The 15,718-nt window shown below is 39.0% G+C and overlaps 1 protein-coding gene across 5 annotated transcripts in view; it reads right to left on the minus strand.

Annotated features, from left to right (window-relative positions):
- Positions 1–15,718, minus strand: part of LPAR1 (lysophosphatidic acid receptor 1) — a 167,798-nt gene that overhangs the window by 89,905 nt on the left and 62,175 nt on the right. For all 5 annotated transcript variants that reach the window (XM_061426474.1, XM_061426475.1, XM_061426476.1 and 2 more), the window contains one exon: positions 6,303–6,462. In XM_061426474.1, the coding sequence (XP_061282458.1) occupies positions 6,303–6,347 (45 nt within the window). In that variant the 5' untranslated portion in view covers positions 6,348–6,462. The remainder of the gene's footprint in view (positions 1–6,302; positions 6,463–15,718) is intronic.

Genomic DNA, 15,718 nt, shown 5'->3' on the forward strand with positions numbered 1-15,718 from the left:
GTGTTTATCTAACTTGGCTTTCCTGTGATGGATCTTCTGGCATATTACATAAGTGCGTCATACACACAGACCATATGTAGAGGTAACTACTCTCTCCCTGTTAAAAAAAAAAAAAAATTCCCAGAATAATTATGGGGGAAAAGGAAGGAACTAACAGTATGTATGTCAGTGGTCTGTTAAAGGATGCTGATACTGTACAAAGCATCTAACATATTTTGCCATTTAAATCTGTGAGCACAGTGTCTATTATTCTACGGATTAAAAAAAAAAAATTAGCTGAAGCTAGATCTATACTGAAAGAGATTTAAACCTAGATTTGAACCAAAATTCACCTGGGTCTAATCCTATGCATTCTGGTTTCTCAATTCCATGTTTGGTTAAGTCAGATCACATTGCGTCTTCATTGTGTGGCACTGGAAACATACCTCACGCTGCAAGCAATTGTTCACACTGTAGTCCACAAGAAAGTGCTATCAAGATAACCATGATCCTTTACTTTAGGGACTGATAATTTAGTAATTGAAACAATTCCCTGTGTAAACCTTAAAAGTCATTGAATAGTTTCAGGCAGAAGAGTAAACTAATCTAATCAATGTTTTTAAAAGATAACTCTTTACACACCAATTGCAAAAACACTTCTGAGAAAAGCAACTGGGAAATTCTGAACATAGCTGAGTAGAAAATAATTTTAAAAGTTGTTTTTAATTTTACTCTGTGGAGGAATGGGACTGTGGCAATATAAGTGAGTTCTTTCTTAGAGATGCATATTGATGTATGAATGTGAGATAAAATAACAGGATGCCAAGGATTTGCTTTAAAATATTTAATTCCCCCAAAATGAGAGAAAGTGAATCAAGTTTGGCCAAATGCTAATAATTGTTGGGTCTCAGTGACAGCTATCCTGGGATTCACTCTATTATTCTGATTGTGTGTGTGTGTGTGTGTGTGTGATATTTGAAAACTGCATAATACAAAATTCCAAAAAAATGGAATTCTTTCAATCTCAAAATCACAACCCACTGAACACAGAATTCAACTGCTTTAATCTAAAATTATCCATTTTCTAATATCAGAAATAAAACCTCTAAAAACCTATTAGTATTGATGTTCAAAAATACCTGTCTTCCAACAGACACCAAGCAGATACCTACTTGTTAGTTAACTTGCAGCACCGGGTAGCGACTAGGGGAACAAATGTTTTGAAAGCATTGAGCATCTACCCAAATTCATGTTTTTAATGAAATTCACTGGAAATCACTTGAAGGGATCAAAATATCTTTGTTTCCTTGTCTTAACACCAAGACAGCCACTTGGCAAATGAGACAGAATACCTTGTAAAACACTGATGGCAAACATTCCTTCCTTGCTGGGATCGGGGTTCTGAGATCTGAACGCCTTCAAAATTCTCAAACACCTCTTCTCATCTCTAATACCTGGGTTTGAGAAAGACTGAACCACCCATACACGGATTGAACTATTGACCCTTCCATTCAAAAGTAAAATAAAGCTTTTAATCCATACTCCACCCACAGTAAGGAGATGAACCACCATTCAAGTTCTGCTCACAGAGTTCTAGATACAGAAAACGGTCATTAAGAGTGGCAAGCTTTTTGCTTACCCGTTCTATCTCCATCCCCTCCATCCTCCCAGCCCTGCAGGGTAGGAGCACGTTCATTAATTTAACCAAAGCACGAGCATGTTCCTGTCTGCAGACATCTCCAGAGCTTCCTTCAGGAGCTCTTTATTCTGAACTAGCTGAACTAGTCAACATAAAGCAGCTACGCACAGTCTGCCTGCTGCTGCTAGTCTGGTTTCGCCTCGGTATCCATCCAGCTTCAGAACAAGGTGCTGTCTTTCTCAGCCTGAGCAAACAAAAATCCATCTAACAGTCTGGGCAGGAGTCAAGCAGGAATACAAACTTGTCCCACTTCAAAGCACCAGGCGTATCTTTCACTGACTGAACAGCAATTCCAGCATGAGTGACAATGAAAGCTTTCTTCCCTATTATTGTAGGAAACAATCACCAGCTATTCTGTTCATATTAATTAGTTTATATCTAGTATTAGGCAGCCTTGATTAGAAAAATGCTCTTTGTTACCAAGTGAATAGAGAGTAACAAAACTGAAAGCTTTTTTTTTTCCAATTGTTTTTGTCTTAAGAAAGGACTGTCAGGCCTTTCACACTTGAATGTGGGTTTATCTCTGCACAGGTCCCTGAATTCACCCTGAAAGAATTCGAGTTGATGTGCCAGACAATACCAGGCAAAGCTGACTGAGTGAATGGCTTATTACGCCTCGCCTAAGGAGATCTGTATTTAAATTGCTTTTACCTTCTCTGAACCTGGGGAAAACTTGATAATAGAGAATACATGAATACAAGCTTGCAGGCAAGGGCAAATCAGCCTTGGATTAAAAGCTGACTGCACAAATTACATGGGAAGGACTGACAAGCAATCATGAGGTTCCTCATGGATGAGAGGATCCTGGGAACCAAGTGACCCACTGGTCTGCATCTCTCCAGAAGGGTAAGCTGCCTCTCTCTGTGACCTAACACCTCAGCTTACAGCTGACTCCTTCCAAGGGGCTTGAGTTTCCCCACCTATCAGAGTCTCTGTGAAAATCATGGGACTCACTTCCCTGGTTGTGATTCATTAATAAATTGGTTCAGCACAGTTGTCAAAAGTAAGGTTTGAACCCAGGCTCTAAGACTCATGAGCTACATAAGTTTCCTTGAGATTAACGTTAAAAATCTTCATGTGGCTTCCAAGGCCCTGCAAAATCTTCTCCAACTCTGTAACCCAACCCTACCTTTTCTACAACCTGAAGTATGCTGATCAGTACTTAACAATGGGCTGTTAGGTACCAGGGCCTGTGCTTGCCAACTTCCATGGTGTAAATACTCCACCCTGGCTGATTTCAAGCCACAAACATGAAGTCAGCCAGCTTACGAAATTCCTTTGAAAGCTGAAACGTCAGACCTTGTGAGCTGGTACAGCTGGCTCCAGACATCACTGCTCACACCCTCACACCCACTTTACTATGACCGAAAGCTGTGAGTTCTCCCACCCTGGGACACTTATATTCACACGGGCTGTATCCTCTCCCTTACCAGAATAACTTATACTCATGAATAAGCTCCTAGCCTGCTAGTCTTCCTTTGAGACATCTTCCCTAATCCTACACATCATTCCACTTTACCCCAAAGAGCACCCATACTTCCCACATGACAGCATTTGTGACACAGCACTCTAATTTTTTGTTTCCTTATCTGGGTATTTCCCCTTACATTTCTAAACTCTGAAAGGGCAAAGGCTGTCTTTATCTTGCATCCCCAGGCCTGCCATAGTGCTTGCTGAACAATACTGAGATGTACCGAGAAATATATTAAATACTCTTATAAATTTTATATACATGATCTCATTTCCACCTTAAAACCACCCTACGGATTTGGCTTTTTCATGATGATGCTCGTTTTCCAGACGACAAAATGGAGGCACTGACAGAGTGAATATTTTTTTCTCCCCTCCCACCATGGGCTCAGTTAGGAAATGCTGGAACCAGGATTGGAATTGAGGCAGTGTGACTGCAGAGTCTTGTGCATCCTTCTAGATCAGCGTTTCCTTTTTTTTCTATTGGTGACTCTCAAGGAAGAAATTTTAATTAAATTCAAGTTCTCCCTAAGGAGAAACTAAGTACTTAGGAATAGGTTTTCATCAGGCAGGGTTAAGCTCTGCAGGGATTTTTCATCTCCCAAGGTCCATTGTTTGCCCTCTTGGGGGCAATTTTGTTCCTGTGGACAATGTGTATTACAGACTTCTCACTATATGCATTTATATTAATGTACCATATGTTTATCCCTAAGAACATATGGTCTTGTTTTACAGTTTTAATTATATTTTCCTATAAGTATTATTCTGCATCTTGCTTTCTTTTCCCTCCATTAGATATCTTGAGGAGACAGAGTTGTGTTGAGATATACAGATATCCTCATTTAACTGCTGTATTTAAATCATATCAACATGACTGACTTTATTAAGTCCTTCTACTATTGATTATTAGAAAGTTTTCTACTGCTTGGTCTTCAACTAATGTTTCAGGGAATATCTCCCTGCACATATCCTTGGAATCATGTTTTTCTAACATAAGTATCTAGATGGGAACAGGGGATGTGTGAAGGTCTATAATTTTAACAGATACTGTCAAATTACCTTCCAGAGTGACTGGACCAATTTACTTCCCCACAGAGACTTTACAAGAATACACATTTCCTCAAGTGTTTATGTTAAATATGACCTCTTTCTACATAGGGTGGTGCTAAACATTTTCATTAAATGAATCATTTAAAAATATTTATATCACTCACCGGCTGATAGTAGCTTGTGTAAGAGCAAAGATGTGTCGATAAGATGATGCTGTTGGAAATGCTGACAAATGAGAGCAGCAAGGCTGGGTGCTGAAATGTCCTGTCCAGGAAACCTGGATCAGGGCCTAACTTACTCACAAAAGGCTAAGAACAGTCATTGCAAGGGAACAACTCCAGTGGACTTTGAAATGGTGACCTTAGGTAACAGGCACTAAATCTGTTCACCCATTTACCACGTCTCTCGGGTACCAAGAACACTATTGAGGGGAATGGAAATCAAACACCCAAAGTAAATGAAGTGTTGAAAAGGCAATGATCCGTTTACCAGCAAGAGAAATACACATGATGGTGATAACACTAAGCATTCTGGAAAATGACACTACAAACTTTATAACGCTCGGGAACAGCAATGACTACTCCCATGTGATAAAATCCCAAGTCTTTTAGAGAAGAAGAAAAACATTTACAGTAAATACAGTAGAAAAGCTCCTTTTTCTTCTTTCTCCCTCCCTCCCTTTCTTTGCACACACACAGACACACACACCCTGACCTAAAATATATGCAACAGGGGCCTACTCTATAGCACAAGGAACTACACTCAATATTTTCTAATAACACATAAAGGAAAGGAATATGAAAAAAGATAATATATATTTATATATATATATATATATATATATATATATATATATCTGAATCATTTGGCTGTACAATTGAAACTAATACAAAATGTAAATCTACTATATTTCAATTTAAAAAAAACTTTTTTTAGAAATCAGACCAAAAAAAAAAAAATACCCCAGTATAAAAATATGTAGTTTTCTTTCTTCAGATCTTCATTTCCTTATGAAGGCTCCCATATCATATAAAATTTATATTCAATTAAATAAAGAAATATATACAAAATTTAGTAGCCTGCAAAATGATTCAAAGAAAAAAAGGTGTAGAAAAGTATTTTGTATCATAAACTTTCAAATTTCAATCAATATGACTTTTTCTCAAAATCATGCTTTTTTCTTCCACCTTGGCCCTAAAAGTGATTCTCATGAATGTGATCGGAGGTCACAGTCTAAAAGGAAGAGAAGAGACTTCCCCGGTGGTCCGGTGATTAAAATTTCATGCTTCTAATGCAGGGGAAACAGATTCAATCCTTGGTCAGGGAACTAAGATCCCACATGTGCACAGTGCAGCCAAAAAATAAAAGGAGAAGACAGTGAAAGAAGAGCATTTGGGAAATCACACTTGCTGATTCGTGCTTTGCATAGATCCTCTCCTTGAATCCCTATAACCGTGCTGTGAGGGATGACTACATGAGAAGACATGGAAGTTGAGTGAGGTCAGCATGACTAAGGCCCTTTACCCAATAATTGAGATGTGAACACATGTGTAATGACTCCAAAGTCTGTTTCCCCGCTGTACCATGCTGCCTCCTGAAACTGAAAGGGTTCAGTTAGCATTTCAGTAGACCAGATTGTAAAACAGTGAAAACAATGTTCCTGCTGTGTGACTGTTCTTCTCTGGACAGTAAAAGTAACTCACATTACTGTGGTTCAGAAGTTTCTGGAATTGCATTTCCTTCTCACAGTTACTAGAACAGGTCAAGGTAAAATAATCATCATTATAGGAGGAGGACACCAAGACAACATTCAGAAAACTTGTTATAAGATTAGATCAGTTCTGAGATAAACCCTAAAAAAGCCAACAGGGGGATCTGCTACTGACTCTCTTGATTTGGAGTTGGACGCCTCCAGTAGCAGCCAGCCACCCTAGGTGCCAAAAACAAGCACCTCCCTCACAAAACACTCATCCAAATCCCCACCAAACGAGAACTCAGATGAGACACGTGTGATCTCCAGAGTCAAACACAGGTTCTGAAACTCAATTGAAACATTCAACAAAACGATGATTAGCCCAGACCTACGTGTGTCTGAATCACATACCTGGGGCTGTGAAATGACAGGGGAGGATGTAAAGGCAGCAGCCATGGCAGCTCCGGAGTCGTGGGCGGTGACCAGGCCCCAGCGCTGAGGTCCACAGCAAGGGAGTCAGATTCTCCTGGCTGCTGATCAGATCGCGGTCATGCTAGGAGCAACTGTGGACCTGGAAAAGGATCGGAAAACCCACTTTAGCCTCAGAGGACTAGCACATGGGAGTGAAGCACCTTTGGCCATGGGCAGCAAAAACAAACAAACAAAACCCTATCTCAAAAGGCAACCACAAGCGTCATACAAAGAGGAACCCAGGAAGGAGCATCTTACAGAGCAGCTAACATCTCAGTGCCAGGATTTCTCTACCATTTCATAAACCTAAAGCCAACTTGGCATGTGAGCCAGATGTTTGTAGCAGGTGATTTCAAGTAGTGAAGAGGGGGAGAGTAGGGAGGGGAAAGGGCCATCTTGTCCTTAAATAAGAAACTGAGTAACTCACAATTAAGAGCCTTCACTATATAGGCAAAGAGCAAATAGAATAACAGCATCAAGTATCCAGTGGCTTCCCTGATGGCTCAGAGGTTAAAGCATCTGCCTGCAATGCAGGAGACCTGGTTCGATCCCTGGGTTGGGAAGATCCCCTGGAGAAGGAAATGGCAACCCACTCCAGTATTCTTGCCTGGAGAATCCCATGGACGAGGAGCCTGGTGGACGGGCTATAGTTCACGGGGTCGCAAAGAGTCGGACACGACTGAGCGACTTCACTTTCTTTCATCAAGTGTCTTAGAGACACACCCAGTTCAACCCTGCCCATTAGCAGCTGAAAACCTGAGGGCTGATGAAGAGAGATGAGTGGAATCATACTTTTTGTTCATAGAGAATCAGTCCTAGAGCACCAAGTCCCAGTCCCAGATGAGATTTAAGTGAATGCATTCCATGTTTACATTTCCTTAGGGAACCTGTTACCATTTTCAGAATTAAAGAAAGGCAAGACACCCCAAAGTTAAAGGAGTGGGTCACAAGAATAAGGACTTGGATGGGCAGTGGGGGAGGGGGCTTTGTAAATCAAACTTCCACAGGTGTGAGGAAGAGTCCATTTCTCAATTCCTCTCAACATTCTTAGAGGATGCTAGATGGATGTGACTTATTTCCACATCTCAATCTAGTACAGAGGGGGACGATTTTTCATTTTAAGACCTTAAGATGGGAGGGAGGTTCCAAAGAGAGGGAATGTATGTGTACCTACGGCTGATTCATGTTGAGGTGTGACAAAAAACAACAAAATTCTGTAAATTACCCTTCAATTAAAAAAATTAATTAAAAAAAGACTTTAAGAAAATACTTTCATTTTAAGACAATTTTTCACTTTTAGGTTGCTTTCATACCACCTAACAATATCCTTTCTTTTACTCAAAACGTAATTATGGAACATCCACAGTGAACTAAGGGCATAATGAATAAAACTGAGCCGAATCTTGCCTCAAAAAGGCAGCATTTGTCTGTAAATACACTTTCTGGTTTCCCCAGCATGCAAAATGACACCAGAACACTATCATACTATTGGGAAATGATATTTTTCATAACAGTAAAAGTCACAAACCAGGATCACAAAATCCAAGTCAGTAATCTTGAGCAGTTAGTAACAGTGGAGTTGGATATCTAAGCCAAGTCTCTGCAAATCCTCTGGCACTCTTCTCTATTAGCTGAATGATGCTGGGCAAGTCACATAACCTCAGAAGAACTGTTTCCTAAGAAACAATCTAGGTTTGGCAGCAACTTCTTTGAACTCGCTATTCTGATTTTTACCCTGTCTTTGTCTATTATCCTTCACACTACAGTTTTCATCACTTTAGGTTTTCGTTGTTCAGAAGTGTGGTACCTTTCTACTTTCCTCCTCTAACATTCTGTCAGTGACTATTTTTTATTAACAAATCAAAGTCAAGCTGCCAAGACATTTTGGTCTAATGATCCACACAAAATTCCATAGCTACCCTGAGACAACAGTGATGTTCTCTTCAGTCCCAGTTTTAGGGAGGAAAGACCTGCTGTTCATCACACTGTGAAGTTAAATAAATAGCCCAGGAGGAAGGCACACATCCACAGAGGGCCTCTCTTTTGTGAGGGCTGTCGGAAAGCTGACCCTACCCTAGGAAAGTTATAGGGCCCCACGGTGCACTGTTTTGTACTGAACTTATTCCTGGCATCATTTGGTGCCACCCCTACTTTTTCCCCCTGTTTTCCTTCTCGCATATTTACAGTTCACACCATCTTGTTCTATGATTATATGAACGGCATGATAACCAAAAAGAAATACGGAAGGTGAGTGAGATTCTATTCTTAAATATTCATGTGGGTCCAATATCATTTCTGCTGAGTTACATCATTAAGCAATATGACCTTAAAATATTTCCCATATTCAGAGTACAAAGAGTTGCCCAAAATGTGAATGCTGGGTACCCAGCCTACAGTCAGAAAAAGGATAAAGACATGGGTGTAACAAATGCCATATGGCATCACTGCTGATAGCAAAAGGGGAAAGGGTAGGAGACTGGGATTCAGTGAACAAGATGCTGAGAAAGGGTGCAGTCATTTCACGCACAGTTTGAGGTAGATATTGTCAACTCATTTCACAGATAAGAAACTTGAGGCTTTGAAGGGTTTATGTGTCAGCCCCAGGCAGGAACCAGGAAACGACAGAGCTGAGACATGAGCCGGGACCCCCACGGGGCCTTTCCACCGATGAACCTTCCAAGTGAACAACAGTTAACCAAGAGAAAGAGCCTGGAGATTTTCTAACCCAACATTCCAGAAAGTTCTGAAGGAAGCAAGATGCAAGTCAGACGTCCTGCAGAGTACCTATTTCCCCAAACCCTGCTCTCATCCACATAAAATGTTAATGATGTACCCCTAGTGTTGAATTATGTGACACATCCCTGAGCTACACAGTAGACAGTACAGATTGTTAGTTTCCTTTTTGAAGAAGAAGATCAAGACAAAACATTAACTGTCTTCCCCTAAAGCATCGAAGACATATAGAGTTTAGACGCTTTTGTGTTTGAACCTTTCCTTTTTTCAGTCGAAGAGATTTTTGTTTCTGGGCTAATACTGTGTAACACTAGAAGATTCATAAAAGTGTATGTTGAACCTGTTCTTACACTATGAGAAGCCCTTTATAAGATAGGGTATGGTTACTTAACTCTGAAAATGTAAGAGCTAAGCAATACTACCTCCAAGAGTATAAAATAGCTCTCTTGGGAAGCAACGTCTTAAAATTACATTCATGAAACCTATGTACTGCTCAACTTAATTACAAAACTGTACAAATCATGGGGGAAGAGATGTGATGACACCAAAGACAATCTCCTAAGTAATGATGCCATTCAGTCTCTGGCCAAGTAAGCCAGATTACTTTGACATACCGTCTCCTGCTTTCTCAGAGCCCCAGACTGCCAACTACAGAGCTGCACAGAAATTAAAAAAAAAAAAACAAAAAAAAAAACTCAACCCTCTTTGAACTCTTCCAAGTATTTAGATACCTGTCCTGAAGTTCTTATAACCAGCCTAACTCTCTATTTCCTTTGGGCTCTTGATAACAGGAAACCACAAAGCAGTGTGAGTTGGCTCCATTAACCCCAGGTACCCTTGGCCATCACTCTTTTCCCTTCTCTTCCTCCCTAGTTGTCCCCATGTTCCATTCTAGGCATGATTTCTAATCTCTATTATCCTTCTCAAAACCACAAACCCACACCTAATGCTACTAGCAGAACACGAGCTTTGTCACCGATTGACATGCCTATTCATTCATTTGACAGTCCCTGGCTATGAATTACCTCAAAATCCCTCCCCATAGCTCAAAATTGACACACGCACACACACACACACATTATATAGTCAACAAAGACCTACTATATGGCACAGGGAACTACACTCAATATTTTGTAATACCTCACAAGGTAAAAGAATCTGAAAAAAAAAATAGATATGTATGTATGTCAAACTGAATCACTTTGTTGTACACCTGAAACTGAAACATTGTAAATCAACCATATTTCAATTAAAAAAATATTTTATAAAAAATGTTTAAATAAAATACAATCTACAAGTATGAAAGCCACATAGGCTCATGGTTCTGTGCTAGATTAACAGGAAATAACCAACTGAATATAAGAAAAGGAAATATCCTGACTCAATCCTAGAAGCCACAGATGGATCCTACCTGTTGCTCAAACTTTCAGAAAAATATACTGGCAAGAATCAACATGGAAGGTTGGAGAACATTTAAAGCTCAACATTGCTTTCATGTGAAACTATAATTACATGGACAGAAAATAAGTAAATGAGACCCCAACAGACTCACAATGATGCTCCCTGTTAAGAAGGATGAGGGCTAGAGTGAACTAAGCCATGGAGCATTGGAGTACATTTAAAATACATTCAGCTCCTTAAAAGGGGTTCCTGGCTCTGACTGAGCAAGTAATCTCTGGCTGTATTTACTTCTAATTTACATGTAGCCATAATGACTGGCCCAGAAAATATGTGGGAAAAAAGCACTACCAGCTGGCTTCTGATATGGGCAGCCATGCCAAGTGACAATGATCTTTCTAATTACTGAGTGCAACACCAAATACCTTAAAACAAAGTCTCTGGTTCTGAGGCAACTGTTTCCTTTGATTACTTCTGGAGCTGATGCTGGCTCTTTTCCTAGGCCTCATAGGAAGATGAATTTCTAACTTGGCAAATTTATCTATTATAAATCTAACCTTTTTCCTTCATCTGGACTTAAGTCAAATAATGACTCATCTCAGCCCCTTAAAAGAATACAGGGCAATACCTGATACTGAATATACACAGACTTCCCTCTCTAAGGATAAGACACAGAAAAATTCATATCCACCAGGCAAATGAAAAATATTGTTCAGCTCAAGAGAAGGAAGACTCTAGAGTCAGAGCAAACATTTACTTAAGAAATAGGTATACAACATAAAAGGTAACTTTAGGAAATATGAGATCAGACATGAGTCAACATTAACCAAAAAATTATGAATTACAGACCTGAATGAAGGCAGTCAATAAAGTAGAAAACAGAATAAAAAAGCAGAAAATGGTATTAGTGAAAGAAGATAAACCACAGCTTTGGGTGGGGCCTACAGGACTTCCCTGGTGGCTCAGAGGGTAAAGCGTCTGTCTACAATGAGGGAGACCTGGGTTCAATCCCTGGGTCGGGAAGATCCCCTGGAGAAGGAAATGGCAATCCACTCCAGTACTATTGCCTGGAAAATCCCATGGACAGAGGAGTCTGGTAGGCTATAGTCCATGGGGTCACAAAGAGTCGGACACGACTAAGCAACTTCAATTTCACTTTACATGACTAAAGATTTCAAAGCTTCCATTCCCCAAATAAGTAGATGAACATAAAGTACCAAAAGAGGAAAGAAGTCATCAATGCTGAAACCAGGAATGGATACATTTATCCTCCAAATTACACATAAATAGAGCCAGTTAGATCAGGGAGGAAAATATTTCAGATTTCATGTATCCTTCTTTAGAGAGCTCTATACTCTCTAGTCCAGCAGAAACTAGACAAGAAACTCTTAACCTCAAACCTGGATGAGCAAGATGAACAAGAGGAAGGTCAGGGCTATAGCTTGTCTTGCTCAGTATTTATCTATTTCTATTTATCTATTTATTTACCTTAAGCATCTGAAACCAGCCTTATATCTAAAGGCTAAGTCTGGAAGAGTCTTCTCTGGAATCTGAGTAGATGAAAAGATCTTAACAACAGTAACATCAGGAAGAAGATGCTGCGCCCATTCAAACAAAAACAGGAGACTTAAAAACCGGTAACTGGAAAGGCAGGAGAAGGACTGGAACATAAAGTTAAGAAACTTCCCCAAAATGCAGAGCCAAAAGACAAACTGAAGGAAAACAGAACAGTTAAGAATGAGAAAGCTGGAGGACTGGTCCAGGAGATCTAACAGCCAAACAAAAGCAATTCCAGAATTAAAGAAAAAAAAAAGGAAATGGAGTGGAGTGGGCGGTGTAAGGGTGGGTCGGGGAGATCAAGTAACAAAATCAAAACATTTCCTAAAGTGACAAGTCCTAAGTTTGTTGACTTGTAAGGTCCACTGATAACCAACATGCCCACTTCTATCAATTTTAATATGCCCACTTTAAGCACATCATCATGATTTTTTTTTTTAAACACAAAAGATTTTTTAAAAATTCTTGTAACTGATCAGAAAGTGATAGGGGGAGCTCATGGACAAAGGATTAGGAATCAGAAAGTCTGCATTTCTCAATAGCAACCTAGAAGCTGGAAGACAATGGACAATAAAGAAAGTGATTTACAATCTGCAGTCTCATTGCAGGATGTCCTTCGCAAAGTAGGGAGGAAACTAGTCAAAATGAAGGCGTGAGATACAGGAACAAAAGTTCACTTCAGGAGAAAACTAAAGGGAATTCCTGGCCTGCTTGTGAAAGGACATTGCGAGATGACAAAGCTGACTGGACAGACTGACTGTCTGTGAGTATGTTGACAGATTTCTAGAACTGATAGCTTGGGACTGAAAGAACACAAAGCCTCCTAAGCATATAGAACAGAATAACCAGCACACGGAAAAGTAAGCACACATAAGAAGAAAAATGAAAATTTAAAAGAGAATTTACGGAAGAAGAAAAGGATTCACAGAGTTCTAGATGGCTCAGCTGTGAATGATATTATCAAGGTCATAATAACATTAACACTGAAAACTGACATGATCTACAACCTAATGTATCAGGATAGAGAGGTTCGGGAGGGGAGTATGCGTGCAACACATCCTCCACAGGAATGTCTATCAATACTTGAAACTGACATATCCAATAGTACAAGGATAAATCTTAGTGATATAATGCAAATACCCAATGAAGCAACTAAATCAACTGAAAATGGTAGTTATGGGGAAGAGACAAGGCAGGAAGGGAGAAAAGAACTCCTTTTTCTTAGAAATCCTCATATAGCTATTTGACTCTTTATAACATTGATTAAAAAAAATAAAAACAAAAAAGGAAAAAGAAAATAAAACTGTTGAAACTAAAAATGTATTAAAACTACAACAGGCAGAAGTGTCACTATAGAAGACCAAGTTGATGCCATGGAAGACAAGTTTGAGAAAAATCACACATGCTTTAATATAATAGTTACTAGAATGATTGGAAATTATGGCTGTGGAGCATAAAAAATACAGATTCAATAGAATAAGAATTAATACATCCAGAAAGAACAAATAGAACATAAGTTATTTAACAAGAAAAGTAAGCTTTTCCTAAAAGACGTTAAGTTCTTAAGCTTAAAGAACACAAAGAAAAAAAGATGAAATGCACTAAATCAAAATTAAAAACTCCTGTGCAAAAAAACACAATTGAGAATGAAAAGATAATCCATGGAACGGGACAAAATATCTGTAAATCATATACCTAAAAAGGAATTGATATCCAGAATAAAGAAACTCAACAAGAAGAAAATCAAACAACTGAACTAAAAAATAAGACTTGAATAAACATTTCTCCAGAGACATTCAAATGGTCAAAAAAACACCTGACAAGATAGTCAACAGCACTAATTGTTAGGGAAATGCAAATCAAAACCACAATGCGATAAGAACACCTCATGTCAATTAGAATTGTTGCTAACAAAATAAGCAAGGTTGTGGGGAAATTGGAACCTTTACGTATTGCTCATGGGGATGCAAAATACTTGAGCTGCTGTAGAAATCAGAATGGCAGCTTCTTAAAACATTAAACATAGAATTTTTTTAAGCCCACAATTCCACTGCTGGGTGTATACACCCAAAATAATCGAAAGCAGGGTCTCAAAGAGATATCTGAACACCCATGTCCATGGCAGTGTTATTCACAATAATAGAGAAAAAGATGAAAGCAACTCAAGTGTCCATGGACAAATACATGGATAAACAAAATGCAGTACTTTAAATGCATATAATGGAATATCATTCAGCCTTAAAGAAGGAAATTCTGGCATATATTACAACGTGGGTGAACCCTGAGGACATTATGCTAAGTGAAAAAAGCTTGTAACAAAAAGACAAATATTTTGTAATTCCACTTATATGAGGTACCTAGAGGAGTCAAATTCATAGAGACAGTGTGTAGAACGGTGGTTGCCAGGGGCTGGAGAGGGAGAGGATGAGGAGTTGTTTTTTAATTGGCAGAGAGTTTCAGTTTTGTAAGACAGAGAGAGTTCTGAAGATCTGTTCCACAACAATGTAAATATACTTAGCTCTACTGAACTTGAAAATGTAAATTATATGTCATTTATATGTTACAACAATTAAAAGAAAGAGCTCATTTCAGGAAAAATATGAAGTGCATGATCTACAACTGAAATGCAGGTTTGTTAAATAAATAAACTTCAAGAGTTAAAAGAATTCCCATGAAAAAACAAAATGGGGAGAAAATCAAAATCACAAAGGGAAAAACTTAGGCTGGACACAGTCATCAACTTGGCCACAACAGCTGACAAGACAGAGAAGCAATATTTCATTTTGTCAAAAATGTAGAATGACTCAAACTATACATTCAGCCATGGCATCATTTATCTGCAATAGCAAACACAAGGCACTTGTATTAAATGAAATTAGGATATATTACACCCTGAAATTTCCACAGATGATATAATACAGGTGATAAATCAAAATAATGTGCTCAGGAGAGCTTCAGCATGAGCTTCTTATCAATCCATGTAAACAAGGAATATCTGTGATAATAATGCTGACCAAAAAATGTAGCTATTATAACTATTAAAAGAAACTGTCCAACTGAAATGCATATAAATGTGATGAACTAATATTAAAAACTCCAGGAAATCACAAGAAAAAGGAAAACATTCTTCACATTTTGAGAGTCATACAATACTACACTGTGTTGTTTGGTCATTAAGTCGTGTCTGACTCTCTCTGTGACCCCACGGACTGCCAGGCTCCCCGTCCATGGGATTTCCCAGGCGAGAATACTGGAGTGGGGTGCCATTTCCTTCTCCAGGGGATTTTCCCAATCCAAGACTCGAACCTGCATCTCCTGCATTGCACGAAGGTTCTTTACCACTGAGCCACCAGGGAAGCCCTCAGTTTACACACTGAAGACAATATATTTCATATATATTTCATGTTCTTAAATCTTTCCTTTTTCACAAAACTGATAGGATTAGTTTTTCCATTTGCTTTTCCAGCTTTTCAATCAAACTTACATTTGGCCTAAAAGTCTACCATTCTTTCTACATGGCAATTGGCTAATGTGTTCAAACGCAGGAATACAGCTAGCCCATCGTGCTCACGCAACCCGCACAAAAGAAACCCAAGCACCACAACCGCACTGTTATATGTGTACTCTGACAGAGCTCAAGACTCTACAGATTAAAGAACTGGCCAGAA

This window comes from Bos javanicus, chromosome 8 (genome assembly GCF_032452875.1).
Source record: "Bos javanicus breed banteng chromosome 8, ARS-OSU_banteng_1.0, whole genome shotgun sequence".
NCBI lineage: Eukaryota > Metazoa > Chordata > Mammalia > Artiodactyla > Bovidae > Bos > Bos javanicus.